This window comes from Caenorhabditis elegans, chromosome X, assembly GCF_000002985.6.
Source record: "Caenorhabditis elegans chromosome X".
NCBI classification, from domain to species: domain Eukaryota; kingdom Metazoa; phylum Nematoda; class Chromadorea; order Rhabditida; family Rhabditidae; genus Caenorhabditis; species Caenorhabditis elegans.
Genome location: NC_003284.9, coordinates 9,638,803 through 9,654,800, shown reverse-complemented (window position 1 = coordinate 9,654,800; position 15,998 = coordinate 9,638,803). Strand labels below are relative to the sequence as shown.

The following is a 15,998-nucleotide window of genomic DNA, read 5'->3' as shown; positions in this document are numbered from 1 at the left end:
TCGCCAAGCGCTCATTAATGCTCTCAAATGGCACTAGGTCACGTAAGTTTCAAAGTTTACAATACAAAACAAAGAGGCTAAAAGTCAATTTTAAAATTAAACACACTATAGTATGTTTCTCCACCCACTTTTCAAAACCTTATAACTTCGTATATAAATCTGTTAAAACTCCGAAAGCGACTTGATAGATCTTGAAAGATTTATGAAACCGTCGAAAAGTGTTTCCGTCAAACCAACTGCAGCATTGCACTCAAAAAGTGGAGACCATTTGCTCCCTTTCCAGAGAAACAAATAAAATGTGCTCAGGGCCAAGGCCACCGGCTCAAAGCCACATGTCCTGAACGATTTCTAGTGCTCACTTCCCAATTCCTCAATCCAGACGATTCTAATTAGACATTTCGCTCACTCATTTCCCTTCATCACCACCCATATTCCTTGGTCCGTTTTAACATTTCAATTGATGACACTTACGTATTCTTAGAAACACGATGAATTCCTGAAATTTAAAAAAAATCTTGTGAGCCCTTGATTCGGGAAAATTTGATGATAGTACGATAGATTGACACTTTTCTTATTACTTCCAATGTGTTTGAGTATGTGTGCATGATAATTTTTTAAACTTTTAAAGATGATTGCTTTAAAAAAAATTGCTTTCACCTTCCTGAAATCTAGCGGAATATTATTCTTGAACCAAATCATAAATATTGTTTTTTATAAATTTTTCTAAATATGGATAATGACACTGTGCTGGATTTTGACCCTTTATAGTTAGTCTTACCATTTACACTTTTCCATGGATATAAGTACCTTCTTTTTAGGTATCAATGTTTGAGAAACTATCACGTTACATTCTGCCGAAAAAAAAGTCTGAATATGAAAATAGAAGTGTTGTCATGTATAAATAACCTTTCCTTTTTTTATTTTTTTCTGTTACCCGAATATTGAACCAAGTCCTTAATACATCCTGCCACCCACGTTGGTGAACACTTAAAAAGCGGCATACCAATTATACCCATTGCTCATCGAAAACCATTTAGGTGCAATAAAGACGGAAAATGTTCTATAAAAGAAAAGAAGGGCCTCACGAGTCATTCACAAATTAGTCAAATAATCCTCATTTTTCAGTAAACTTTGAAGCGTTGGCCATCACTAGAGCAAAACGTTTTTGTAGTGTTGGTGTCACGTGCGACCAAATGCTCTGCAGATACAATTATGCAACATGCAAAAAAGCATTCATAGATTTTTGCTCCCCATGCTCTATATATCTCTCCAGTTATTTTCATTTTATCTGGACAGAAGACGAAGGTTGACCATACCCGTTTTCTCCTACTTTCCTTGCGCCTCACAATCAGCTCATGTTTCAAGACACATTTTCTCACTTTTTTTTTCCAAAAAGACATAATAGTTACGTGAGAGCATACACATATGTATATTTTTCAATTGACATAATGATGTCACGTTCACATTTTATCATTGAATGGAAAAGTGCTTTGAAGGATCTGGTTTAAAATTCAACAAGCCTATCAGAGTAATCTAATTCTTCCACCTCATCGTTCTCTGTCCTGTTTCTGACACTCTTTGTGTTTTCTTCTCCTTTTTCGTGAGTTTTTATGCGGACCCTTTTTGTTTCTTTTTTCCTGCCGTGAACTTATCTCGACCTTTTTTCTAACAAAACAAATTTCAGAATGAACTCAACGGACATTATTGCAAATGTCACAAAACCATTTGTAGAAAACTTAACATTAGGAGAAACGGCGTTTTATATCAGTTGTGGCATTGTTGGTACAGTTTTCAACGCATTAGTACTATGGATTGCACTCACATATATCAATACGGAAGATAAGCCTAGACAGGTAGGAAATCTCTTTTAAAAAAGAAATAGATCGAAATTCATACATCTTGAGCTAAGAACGATCTTTACAAAAGCAGTTTTCAGATAATTGTTATCAACATGACAGTGGCGGATCTTTTGATGTGTATTGTGTACATGAAAACTCGCCCATGGCTCTCACATTTTAATCTTTGGCTTTGCCATCCCTACTATGTTATCATTTGGACGTGTCAAATGTGCAGTTGCTTGAATCTCGTTTGGTACGATTTTTGGAAAATGGTGTCATGAAAAAGTAGTTTCTATTTTAGGTTGAATGTTGACAAGCTGATCTACATTCAATTTCCGTTGCATTACTATCAAATTGTGAATCGGAAACGGCTTTTATGGATTACTGCAGCGACATGGGGAGGACTTTATGCAATGAACATCGCACTTGTCACCTTTTTGAAAATAACTCGAGTAAGTTATTTTTATTGCAAAACAAAACATTTGATCACGACGAATGGAGTTTTGAAAAGAAAAAAAATTAGATATTGAAACAAAATACAGCAATGTCATAAATTTGAACGATAAAAAACCAAAACATTAACGTAAACTGAAAGTTTCAAAAAGGAAGATGGTACCTGTATATTATACACCATATTAAAAAACATCATATTAAAAGTTAACAATACATTTTTAAACAAAACATTCTAAGTTATATAGCGTATTGTGTTTTTCCTCTACAAGTTTAAAGGGAGGCACATTTTTTGCAAAGAGATCCTGCCGCGCTTTCACCTTTCATACCAAAACATTTTATTTAAAAAAATGCTGAACGCGCGGTGAGATGATTTTTTATAAATGTCTATTGAAGTCGGGAAAAAAGAAAATGAAATACGCTGTATTACACAAGTATCAAAACCTCTAATAAAAGTTTTGCAAATCGAAATACTGATCAAATCTGAATTGGAGTTTTTTTAAGACCCACGGAAATAATATTGAAATCAATATTTACATGTAGGTATCTTAGGTATGAAGAGCTGACTAGTTAGTTCTGAAATACAACTTAGAAAATGTTCCATGTAGATGACATTTTGAAAAAAAAAACGGAAAAATTTCAAATTTCGCCTTTTCAAATTAAAATAAAATTTCAGGGAAGCTGTCTTGGAGTATCACTTAATCCTTATGTATATCTTTTGAGCCCCATATTCTATGTCGTAATGATTCTTACGTCATTTTCCTTATCAGCTTTGATCTACTGCATTGCTCACAATTTGACCCATATGGAGGAGCGGCAACGATCGGTATTCAAAATTTAGTCAAAGTCTCTTAACGATAGTTTTTTTTTCAGAAACTGTTTCGTCGGCTGTTCTTCTTGTTTTCCAGCACATTATGGACTTTCTTCACGTGTCTTCCGTATCGGCTCTTGTACCTATTCAGTATTTTTTGTGGAGAAACATGTCAAATTAACAATTATTACAAAACTGCAACCAACCTTTTTTTCCGTCTTTTAATCGTTGGTATCATGATTAATCCAGTGATCACTATTTGGACTCAGAGAGTGAGTTATATTCCCACTGTGCCACATTATATTCAATACTTTGAAGATTTATCGCCTACGCCTTATGCGTATGTTTGGGCGACTGCGTGAGAATTCATCAACTGAAGTATTGATGGTTAGCAATCGACGAGCATCTGAAAGGCCGCCGGAGCACACCCCCTTACGGTGTGATATGTAGATCGTAGTAATTCGCAATGTATGTAAGTAAAACTTGTGGAAAAAATGTTCACCATGGTACCCGGTGACATTTTCATTTTCTGATATTTCTTGAGCAACGGTTTCCCTCTTCTGAGTTTTCCCCAATGCCATACTGTCCAGCCCAGCATAATTTATTATTACTGCTCTCGGTAAACTTTCAAAAATATTCTGTGTTCTGATGATGCATTCAATGTTTACCAGTTACAATGTACTATAATAAAGTTGATGTTTTGATTTCTGTTTAGTTTTAGTGTTGCAGGAATACTGAACTATTTTTGCACAAGTGTCTTTTGTTCCGACGGTTTGTTTGGATGCGTAATTTATTGAAAGAGAGCAACAAAACACATAAGATTTAATATATTTGAAAGAAAATGGATGGGTAAAACTTCAGAAGTCATATAAATTGGTAAGAATACAACTACATGGTTTTGAGCCTGGCGGGCAGAATTAACGGGGAACATTAAACAGAGTTGTGGAAGAGCCGATAAGATGGTTTTCAAAGAATATGAATAAACTTTAAGAAAAAAAACAGAAGAACATAATTGAATTGAATTGGAAACAGAAAAGATATTATAAAAAACAATCGGTGTTACATATTGAAAGTTTAAGGAACTTAGGATCATCAAAATATAATGCTGAAACTTTTAAAAATCATCGATTTTTAATACAATAGTGTTCTGAAAATCTGAATTGATGATTGAAGCAATGATTACAGCGTGAAGTTGGAAACTAATAAAAAAGTAAACAATTAAAATCATCATGTTTGAAGAGAAAATGGGAAAAATAATAGGAACCACCAAAAGATAAGAAAAAAGAAGAAAAAATTTAAATGATAACTGCTCAATCAGGAATCCGATTTAGATATACTTCTTCAAAGCCGATCTCACTTTAGATACAAGATATTGGACAACGCTTCTAACTTTCTGAAAGAAATATATTTATAAGTTTGGTTTTTTGAGAAACAAAACTTTTTAATAAAGTGTTTTGTTTAACTGAAAGAACACATTGAATATATGTATGCATATTGGCTTTCCTATTTATGTATTTCTACTTTTCCACTGTTTCCTTAACGTACCAAGTATGACTCGAAATCCGTGTTTCTTTCAAGAGATTCATAAATAAGACCGATGCATGTAGAGAGTTCAATCATGTCCTCTTTCAAAACAAATGGGCATTGATCTGCCGCATGATGAAGTACCAAGTCTGAATGATGAAGAATTTCTTTCAGCACGTTTTGCTTGTCTTGAGCATTTTCGGTTGTAGTCTTCAGCAGGTATTGGAAAGATGAGCATAGGTCCAGTTGACAGATTGTATTGTTCGACTCTGAACGATAATACGTATTTAGTATCAATAAGTATTTTTAATTGTAGTTTAATAAAATTTTTGGAAAACATTATCCGGTCAGAAAGGTTTTTTTAACGAATAGTATAACTACAATTCAATATCAATCATTTAAATGTTCAGGCTCACCAGTTTTGTCGTTCTCTTGCTGAAATTCGTCTAGCAGTTGAACATCAGCTGGAATGACTCCATTTAAGTCTATCTGCATGTTAAAATCATAGTCTTCTAGTTCATTTCCTGGGCTTGGAGGCGGAGAGTCAAATGCGTTTAGATGAAACAACGGCGGATGATCTCGTTGAAGTTGCTCCAAGTAGTGGGGCGGGGGAAACTGTCTTCTTGGTGAGATGACCGGGTCCGCACCAATCAGAATTTCACCGAGTTGCCCCATTGGAAAATTTGGTGGTCCCACATTTTTTATGTTAGACTCGCTGTTGAACGCTTCGATAGCCCATGGCGGATCTTCAATTGAATGTTCAATTTTTTAAAATTTTCATTTAAATTTTCGGAAAAAAGTTTCACTAGAAGTTTTTTTTTAATATTTTGAATACATTAAAAAACATCGTTTACACTTATTACTTTTTAGTTTTTGATCTGAAAAAACAATTGTATTGGTGAAATTTCACTGAATACATGTAACGAATAACCGACTGATATCTTCAAACCAATTATATTCTAGATGTGAACTTAAATGCGAAAAGGGTGTTGAAAAGTAGCACCGATTGATATTCAAATATTTCGAGCTGGATTTTTTTCGGAGCAATGCTGAAAGATTTTCCAGACTGATAGAAAATATAAGAAATTTGAACAACTGCTCTAAAATAATCTGTGTTTACAAAAATATTTAAAACAAATTTCATGGTAAAGTCTTGACTCGGAACTTACATCCAGTTGAGTCATCAGTAGACTTGTCACTTGGTTGCTCTGCGGGTTGATCGTGATTTACTGTGGAGCTCGAAATCGGACTGTTGAACAACTTCTTAAGCCCTAATGCACTTTCATGTTCATACCTATTGATTTTTCCATCACTTTCAGATTTCAGATTTCTGACATTACTTAGAATTTCATATTTTGCAGAAGACAGTAATGGTTGAACGTTGTATGCTGGATTGTGTCTCTTTTTAGATTAAAATTCATAGAAGTTTACTAACCTTGTACAGATAGCTTTTCAAGAAAATTGCTCACTTGGTGAAGAGTATTTGGAAACATACTTCCATTTGCTGAAGCCTTTTGCATTTGTTGAGAGTAAAAGTTGTCTTCAAAATCGTCTATTTCTTCTCCGGTATGGCTTTCTTTTAGCAAATGGGAAACCGTACCCAGGCAGTTGTAAACATCTTGAATTTGTTGCTTATGAGTTGTCATTACTGAAATGAACAAGGTTCGTTGCAGTACTTCTACATTAATAAGACACGAATAAAACATAAGGATTTCCATAAACAACGGTGTATTATTCTCTTTTTGTTCTCTTTTTTTCAAGTTTACATACTAGGCGGCAAAGCCTTCTAAATAAGATTAGTACTCGGCTGTCCACACATGAAGTACATAAAAAGTAAGACATGCAAAAAGGGGAGAACGCAGAGCACAAAACGAATGCCGCCGAGATTCATACATAAGGGTGCAAAAACAAAATGAGAAAAGGGTACATGAGAAAGGAGATGAAGAGAAGGGCGCGCGGAGGACGAGCTTTCATTTTGGAACGAGTGGGGAAAAAGGGTGTATGCCAGAAATGGGTGCGGTGTGACGGACGGAAATTGTCTTAGCGTTTTATGAGCAGCTTCTGCATCTTCATCCGCAACGTGCTATACAAAAAAGAGCTACTTTTCTAAATGTCCTAAAGGAACGAATAGTTATAGATATGACATTCTTTTGCAAAAACAACAGGAAAAAGTTTGAAATGCAACAATATAAACTCCTACCAATTGTAAGTTTTGATAAAAATCTTACTGAGAAAATTACAGTACTAGTCCTTTTGTCAAATCTCATCAGGTTTAGGGGTGGGTTGCGAATTTTCTCGGCGAATCTACAAAACGACTCATTCCGATATGATAACTCAACTAAAAAATAAAAATAAATGTAGAAATATAGAAAAATGTCTTATTTGTTTGAAAATAACATTCTTCTTTATTGTAACTTTTAAACATGACCTCAAAATCTGCCTGAAAATTGACATTTGCCGAAAGAATTCGCTGAACTTTTTCCGGCCAACTTTTTTGACAAATGCTGACTTTCACACATTTCTGCACTCTTTCTCTAGTTTTTCAATAGAAATGCATGTTCTTTTCAAACAAATAAGATATTTTTCTATATTTCTACATTTATTATTCATTTTTTAGTTGAGTTATCATATCGGAGTGGGCCGTTTTGTAGATTCGCCGAGAAAGTTTGCTTCCCATCCCTATTCAGGTTCAAATGTTAAAATTGGAAAAATTTGTTGAAACTTTAATATTCAGCTTAGCCATACTGATAAATTATAAAAGTATTGTTCCTATTCGTATAGCATCTCATTTAATCTTGAAATCAGTAGTTTCTTTCAGTACAATACTAATAGGAACTGCTTGTCCAATTATCGAAAAAAATGTTATGAGTGGAAAAGTGAGCCCCCCCCCCCCCCCGTCTTTCTTCCCGAGTTTTTTAATGAAATCAAACTAATTAAAGGATTTACAAGAAGATAGAGATTTGATTGGACTCCTACTTGACAATTTTCATTTAGAGATTTGATAAATAAGAAACACCTGGTGGGGAACAAACCCGTGACCTTCGGATTAACCAGCACGACTGTTCACCATTCGGCCATTTGAACCTATGCGAACACCTATAAAAATACGCTTGAAATATGAACCGATATCATCTCATTTAGCAACGGATTCGTAAAAAAAATTTAACTTCCCAACTATCTATTTTATCTTTTTATGTTATCACTTTTTTGAGAACCCTGTCGCATTACGCACGTTGTGGAGGGAAAACAACTCGAGGTGGCAAGAAAAGTGGTAATGGTAGGGAGAGAAGAAAAAAGTTAAAATGACGAAGAGTTGTGCCCCTTTCATTCTCAGTCCCCTATGTTCGGGCAGTGGAATGAGGAAGAGAAGGGCGGACCCAGCTCGCTCCTGTTGTCTCGCTTTCTGTTCGCCACGAGGCACACACTGTTCAGATTTCAGAGCTATTTGCATAGACGCCCGTTGTCGACGGCGAAGGTGAGACATTATCACCGAGTGAGGTGTAGTTGGAGGGTTCTCGCGCCATTTTACTCGTTGTTTTCCAAAAAAGGAAAGGAGAGAATTTATGTTCGGTCAGAGGGTGGCGAGAAGAAGAGTTATATATATGCATAGTTTTGTGTGCTCACAACCACTTTTTATATGTATTTGTGATTGGCGCAAATTAGCAATAGTTGGCAGTTTTCAATACAAATAACTAATACGATATGTACTTTTTTGAATATTACAAATAGAATTTATAAAGCTAAAAAATGGATCAAGATATAAGCCCATAATTTAAAAGTTTTAGTGGAAGTGGAGGTAATACCTGAAACTCAAAGCATGAGTTTTTGAACTATTCTCCATAACAAAGAATACACGAGAAATCTTGGCTAACATTCGAAGTATGCGTACTTATTCATGAATATTCGAATAAAACGTATTTCATCTGACAGAGCAACTTTTGAATCGGTTTCTACAAAAGTTCAGCTGCATACGAACATTTCGCACTAAAAAAATGATTTAATTTCACATTTCTTTTTGACTGACTGCACCAACTGACAAATATCTCAAATATTACATTTTTAGTTCACAAATGAAAAAATGTGTTTTTTCATCATCATAGTTCAGAGTTTTTATCCATCTGAAAGATGAAAGATAAGGCTGATATTCTTTATTTGTCATTACTAACAGTGTTTCATACAACCACAGAAAATATCCCATAAAAAATCAAAACAGGAAAATAAGTGTAATTACAATACTCTTTTCGACCAAACAATGCCTTTTATACAAAAAGACGCACGTGAGTGAACTCCGAACAGTGTGATTTTTACTATTATCATAATAGTACGTATGAATATATGTGAATGTATGTAACCTTTTGATGAAAACTTAATGTACGTATAAAGATCATTTGCAGATTGCAACATTCGGTGAGGCTCTAACTTTAGGACAGTAAATTGAAAAAAATGATAGCTAAAAATATTTTTTTTCCAAATTTTGAAACTTTTATTCTTATTCAAGCTTTGACGTTCTAAAAAAAATGTTAGAATTTTTAGACTAAACGAAGAACAAAATGGTCATAGCGGGGTCTCCTCATGCAACTTCTACGTATGTTGTTACGTAACTACGCGGTGTGACTTTTGACTGAGAATTGAAGAACCTTGAAAATTTTTAAAAAAGTTGTTTTTGTTAATCATTTTTCCTTTTGCCATAGTCTAACTTTAAAAGTGGAGTGTAGGTATGATACTACAATTTTCATTTTGATATCAGGAATAAGGTTTCTACACTTCCCTTGTAATCACATTTTAATCACATTTTGCAGCAACTGGACTCATATTTGATTGGTAGTTTAATATAAAGTGAACATTTTCAGCTAAAAAACGTTCTATACATTCCCAATGTAATTCAATTAGGATATTGGTCACAAATTTCTCTTCACATGAGTAGTTTGCACCAGCATAGGGTCATGAAATAAATTAATGTGCGTTTGAACAAGCATGAGAACTCTGTGAGTGTGAAATTGATACATCAGCCTGTCTTGAAAAAAATTCTTACCAACTGATTTTGCAAAGGACAAACTACTGAAGCGTATTGTCACATTTACAACAGAATTCAACTAGCACTGAAATATACTTGGAAAAATAATTTGGAATGTTGCTTCAAATTGGCATATTCCAAAAGAGTCCTAAAAGTCGTAAAAAACAATGGAAGACATGACGCTGACTGCAAGATGATAAGCAAAAGTATCCTTAATTCTTCTTAAGCTTTGTCTGGAGTGAAAGTTGGGAGCGAAAATCTTTTGAGATAACATTCTACCCTAAAATCTCTAAAATAAAAGGCAAAAATATGTTGGAAAATACAGAAAATATATCAGTGTTTTGAATAAACTCATAATACTTTAAAAAGTTATCCTAATAATATAAAAATAGCAGCAGGGGTCTGCGGCGAATACAAAATTAAAAAATATGTGCAGATTTTATTGTCAAGCTATATTAACGATTTTCCTAAAACGTAGTTCTAAAGACTCCCGCTTGAATAAATGGCATTTGTGCATCCAAATAAATAAATAAATAAATAATAATAATAATAATAAAAATGGCATCCAAATATATTTTTGTTTATTTTTTCGTTTTTTTCCCCAAAAACTCGATTTTGCTTTCTATTTCTGACGTGAACTTGTTATATATGAATGCCTTTAAAACATCAAAAAACATTTTTTTCACGTTCATGTAGGCTTAGAAACGCCTGGGAAGTTGAACCTTCGCAGTAAGAAAATACATAAATTTCAACCTCATTTTCAAATAGACTTTGTCCGAAAACGCGTTAAAAGTTGAAATTTTGATTTAAAATAGAAATTAGGTAACTAAATTACATTTAAATATGTTTTCCAACATTTGCGTGCGGTTAATTAACACCATTCTCTAATAGTATTTATTATTTTCAAATTAGAGAAGAAAACTAACTGGAAGATGGGCGACTCTTTTGGAAGAAATTGTTTTTAAAACTATAACAAAACATGATATTTTTTCTACATTACTATAATAAAATTTTCCAAAGTATAATATGAAACTGAAATCATCAGTTTTCTACTATTCATACAAAATTTGCCAAATATCCTTGTTTTGATTTACAATTATTTTTATTTATTGATGTGCTTCAAAAATAAATACGTGGAAAACCCATCTGGGTTGTCCTGAAATGCCCATATTGAAACTGTCCCGTGCCCCAAAAATATATTGTTTTTTTTTAAATATTAATGATGATTCAATCAGAACGTGTGATTAGGCTTTATTGTTAGGCTCAGAAAAACTATTTTTAACAGCCTAGCATTGTAAAACGGTTACGGTAACTACTAAATAAATGCCGACCTTTCTTCAAATATTTATTGCAATCACTATACTGGCCAAAATAACATTTCGTGAAATACTCACAAAAAAAATTTTACTACGTAAGTGCAGCAAGATGAGAATGTCTAATTCATTAACGCAAAACTTTGCTACGTGAAGTAGCAACAAAAAAAATTGCACCGTGAAAGTAAGAGGTTTGCAGTTCTAATATGTATTGTGAGTAAAAAATGTTTATTGAATTTGGGATATTAATCATCCTAAGAACCTATTCTTTAAAAACTGCTTGATTTTAAGTTTAGAAAAATATGTGGACTTTTAATGAATAATATTTTTAGCATTGACACCGCAGATGTTTTTTGTTTTAATTTTCTTACAGAGGAAATTAAAATTGTCTTATGTGTATTTAATCCTTATAAAAATTGTAAACTACTTTTGTTCCATACATTCCCTGTGAGTGAAAAGTTGGCAACCAGTTTAGAGAAATTTTTGAAATTGAATCACCTGACCCATCATCTCAACTAGTATGATTTGCGTTTTATTCCATTCTGTTTCTCCGTTCACCGACATATTAGAAAAGGAAAGGTTTCTCCGAAACGTGAAGATGACATGTGACCGGCGTGCTAGTTTCCTTTTTATGTTGCCTGGTGTCGACCTCGTATGTAAAGAGAAATGGAAGAAAACCCAACGGATGAAGAGAAAACACTCATTTTTGGAAATTCTCACCTTAAGCAAATACTCATATTTTTGGAGGTAACTTTTATTAGTTGTCATGTTTCCTTTTTTCTCAATTTGTTGTGTTTCTTTTACTAAAAACTTTATTCCAATGATACCTGAATGAAAATGGATTAATGTTTTACTTTCAGAAAAAAAGAAGCGTTTTTGTTTCTCATCTGCGTTTCTGTCTCTTGTGATGTGCCAAACTTTTTCTTCCTTTCACTTTCTTCACTTTTCTTTTTTCGTAACTCGGAAATTGTTCTCTGGTCAGTGAATACTTATAGAATTTTTTTTATACATGTGACAGAGTAGTGTTAATTTGATGCTTTTTGTATATCGTGACCGAAAATGGAGCTAGAAGCAATACATAGTAGCGAGTAATATCATGTGCTGTGAAAATGTTGTTGTAGATGTTTCCGCTAATCAGAAATTACTCTCTACGCAGTTTTTGTTTCGTTTAACTTGTTGCACAATATCATTTAGTTTCAACGTTAAAAAGTAAAATTACAAATTAATCAAAAGTGGGATAGCGGAAAAGCATTAAAAAGGCCACATAATGCTGACTTCCAAAATGAGACTGTTTGGACATGTTGAGAAAGATTACCTTAAGTGTTTTCAGTTGATGGGTGCATATAGTTTGCATTTATGTGCACACATCGATTAAAAATGTTTGTAAATTTACAGAAAAATAAACAGAAAAAATGTGCAATATCCAAAATTTTGGGAACGGTTTCTGATGTTTTGTTGAGATGGGTAAACTGATTGGGCTATTATAATTTCAATTCAAATTCAAATGATTTAACCTACAATAGAAATGTGTTTTAGAAGTAAGTTGTGAAAGTGGGAAAGCAGTTCGAATTATTTTATTAACTTGTATAAAAAAAATCTACATGTGAGTCGTTGTAGGAAACAAAAACAAAAATTTAAAAAAACGAAAAGTGTCGGAATGCATACAATGCACATGACCTAAACTGAAATATATTTTGCAAGAGTCTCGTCCAAAGTGTTCCAGACTTTTTACTTTTGTGAAAAATATATTTCCAGCTGATTGTGTTTATCTTTAGTTGTTGCAAAGTTGTACCGTAAAAACTTTCATTTTAAGTTTAAGAAACACTTTTGGTTAAAACAATATTTACCATTTCTTGCATAAATGATAAATAAAATTTGCATCAATTTATTTTTAAAAAACGCAACAAAATGGCTTTTTGAATTTTCCCCATACCCAATATCTTTCATTTGCTGTTGTTCTTCTATAATTTCCTATACACTGACTTCGATTGTACTTTTGATGACTGCATTTATTATTTTTAGAAAAAAATCACTGATGCCATGTAATTAGTTTTTATTGATATCCTTGATGCAACGTTTATATGGTTTCCCTTTGATGGAAACCATAAATCAATCTTAATTTTTTCAATGTTCGTTTTCGCTGTCCCTATGTTGAAAATTATTCTTTCCACCATTTTTTAAATTTTATCGCTATTGTCCTGTATATTTTGACAAGTTTTCATTTCTGGGGTCAACCGTTCAATTTATGTATAGTTACATCCCTATTTGTTTTCTAAAATTTCGTAAAAACCAGTTTTGCGGCCCTTTATCCGAGTAAAAGCGTGGTAGCTGGAAAACAAAAAATTATAGCGTTGAAGTAGTCGGAAAATGGAGGGGAATCTGGGGAAGAAAACAAAACTTTTTAGTTTTTCCTTTTTTCCAAAAAAAACTTGTTCATCCCTGCCATTTTTTCTTGTAACCAGTGACTTAGAAAAACTGAAAAATGTAGTTTAAAAAATGAAAATCACTTGTTTAAACAGTTTTCCGTCATTATGTTTTAAAAGTTTTCAGTCACAAAAATCAAATTTAAGTAACAACTTTGGTTTTTGGAACACATGTGTGTTCGATTTATAGTTCAAAATAATATATTTAAAATGTTATCTATAAACTTCTGTCACTGTTGAAATGTTTGTTTAATTTTTTATTATCTCGAAACAAAATGCCGAATGGACCATGAAAAGAAGCGTCATATTACGCCATTTCCTTCCACTCTTTTTCTCTAACGTCTATCAATTCATGAGATGAATCGAAATAAATGAGGTTGGGCAACAACATCCTTACTAGCAAACTTCATAATTTGTATTGGCTTTTTTAATGCAATATACGTTGTAGCAATTTGTGATTTGTCAAAAGTTATCCTAGGTCGTCCTCTTCATTTTTTGAAGGTTTCTTTTCGCGTCCTCTTAACAGGAAACTTCAGCATCAAACTCGAAACGGTTCTTGTGTATTACTTGCCCTCATTTTCAAATTAAGTTAAATGTTCATTCATTTTTCCATTTAAATTAAACGTGATATACATTTTTCCTCTTTTGGCTTAGAAACGGCTATTTCCTTAGCCTAAAAATATAATTTAAAAAAACTAGACGCTTAAAGTTTTTATAACTTAAAAAATTTCTTCCAAAATGAGGGCATGTAATGCAAAAGTACCCTCCCATCTGTATAATATTGACCCAAATAATCAAATTTTATTTTCAAAATAAATGTATCGAATTCGAGGACTTCGGTATGAAATTTGGTAGGACGATGAAGAGGTTAATCAGCACTACTATTTTAAATTCTAAGCCAGGCCTGAAAGCGTATTTTTACAAGAATATCACATTTTGGATTTTTACTTCCAAATACAAACTGTCATAAATGTTTACCTGTTTCACGTGTTGGTCTTTCGACAACTTCGATTGATATGTAAATACTTCAAAACCCTATCATTTTTGAAAATAACAATTCATTGCAATTTTACCAGCATTTTTTTTAATTTTGAAATAATTCACGTCTTATCGTTTTTGGAAAACAACATTTCCCATCCATCGTCATTCAAAAAATTGAATTCGTTGTCTAATTTTCCAATTTAGCATCTATTATACTCTTTTATAGTCTATCCAATTTGACTAATTCTCCGGCACCCATTTTCTTAGATCCAAATATATGGTTCGTTTTTTCTCCTTATTTTCTTCTATCTGCTACCCATTTCTACCACTTCCTCTCGGTCTCCCTCTTCCTGTTAAAACATTTTCGCTTTTAACCTCTGCTCTTCTCACTATTTCATTTCCTCCATTTCCTTCCGACTCGAGCTTTCTTCAATTCAACCCGCATTCCATTCGTATTTTTTTGTTGCTTTTTTTAACTGCACTTTTTCTGGCACAATCGTTGCAATCAAAAATCGCAAAGAATGAATTGAGGTGGAGTATCGACAAAAGGCTCAAAAGTAGATATCAATGCAATGTGAGATTCGGAAAAAAAAAGTTTCAAATGCAATTTTACAAATTTGAAACACTCGAGCTAGAGAGAAATCTTGAATTTGTTTTTTTGCTAATTCAATTTAATGTGGGCAAATTTTGGACTAAACTAAGCATTTTCGTTCAAAATTTAATGTTATGCAATACTATCACGGAAAATACGGGATTTGATAGTTCCATTTTGTTGTTTCTTATATATTCAAGTAAATACAACGCCTTCCAAGTGTGACACAAGCGGATTTTACAAGCTTTCAGAACGTTTCTTGAGAAAATTAAAATCAGACGAATATTTACTTTTTTTTTTGAAACAAAAAATTTGTTTTGAAAAAAATACTTTTTTTTGAAAAAAAACATATTCATGTATGATAGAAAGTAACCCACACCAACTTTATTCATAACCACGCTTTGTCTTACATAACTTTAAAAAACTTCAACAAAGCTCACTTTTTCAGTGTCCTTTTTACTATTTTTTTAAAATATAATTCTAGTACCATAGTTAACAACTCGTGATAAACAAACAACTCTTACACCCGTCTGAGTTTATTTTTACTGATAAGAACTACTTTTTTCACCCGAATGAATGATTTATCAACGAGCACACTGTGAAACATACTTCACTGCTCTAATCAAGGTTTTGCAGTATAGCTTTACGCTTGTTCAACTATATGAAAATCCTGTTGATATTTATATGTTCTTAGCATATGCAGTTTAGTTCGGTGGTTGATATTATGTTAGAAATTTCGTAAAGCGAATGTTGTTGATTTTTCAAATGTAGAAAATACCTTACTGTCCATTTGAATTTGCATGTGACGGTTGGATCTCACGTGATACTGTAATCATGATGATGTCACTTTCCATATTATGCGCAGTGTCCTTCAGTGCGGAAAGGCTAGGAGACTGGTAGGAAAACAAGGGTAGTCCTCATGGCAATTGTATAATTGATGTTGAGAGAAGACATCATGCTGCTCTGTTTTGATACATTTCATGTTTTATTTCAGTTTTCAATTTTAAGGTTTAATGAAAAACAATTATTGATGCAATTGTCGATACTTCTAT

General features: G+C 32.9%; 2 protein-coding genes and 2 non-coding genes across 5 annotated transcripts; 2 read left to right on the top strand and 2 right to left on the bottom strand.

The window, feature by feature from the left end:
* The first annotated feature begins 1,684 nt into the window (after window positions 1-1,684).
* Window positions 1,685-3,802, top strand: aex-2 (G-protein coupled receptor aex-2). Its single transcript, NM_077225.8, has 6 exons — window positions 1,685-1,853; window positions 1,937-2,091; window positions 2,140-2,290; window positions 2,965-3,114; window positions 3,162-3,371; window positions 3,418-3,802. The coding sequence occupies exons 1-6, from the start codon at window positions 1,686-1,688 to the stop codon at window positions 3,547-3,549; spliced, it is 966 nt and encodes a 321-aa protein (NP_509626.2). The 5' UTR covers window position 1,685; the 3' UTR covers window positions 3,550-3,802.
* Window positions 3,803-3,872: 70 nt separating this feature from the next.
* On the bottom strand, window positions 3,873-6,277 carry F34H10.4 (uncharacterized protein; the record flags this gene model as incomplete). 2 transcript variants are annotated; one of them, NM_001373447.2, is made up of 6 exons in its annotated part: window positions 3,934-4,492; window positions 4,645-4,892; window positions 5,040-5,369; window positions 5,793-5,872; window positions 5,918-6,011; window positions 6,059-6,269. In NM_001373447.2, the coding sequence occupies 6 exons, from the start codon at window positions 6,267-6,269 to the stop codon at window positions 4,427-4,429; spliced, it is 1,029 nt and encodes a 342-aa protein (NP_001360740.1). In that variant the 3' UTR covers window positions 3,934-4,426. The 2 variants fall into 2 exon arrangements, with proteins under 2 accessions (NP_001360741.1, NP_001360740.1); NM_001373446.3 differs by having other exon boundaries at window positions 3,873-4,492; window positions 5,793-6,011; window positions 6,059-6,277.
* A 5,240-nt stretch (window positions 6,278-11,517) lies between these two features.
* Window positions 11,518-11,580, bottom strand: F34H10.8. Its single transcript, NR_071861.1, has one exon. It is a non-coding gene; the product is annotated as an Unclassified non-coding RNA F34H10.8 (non-coding RNA).
* F34H10.6 lies at window positions 11,518-11,580 on the top strand. Its single transcript, NR_071862.1, has one exon. It is a non-coding gene; the product is annotated as an Unclassified non-coding RNA F34H10.6 (non-coding RNA).
* Window positions 11,581-15,998: the final 4,418 nt, after the last annotated feature.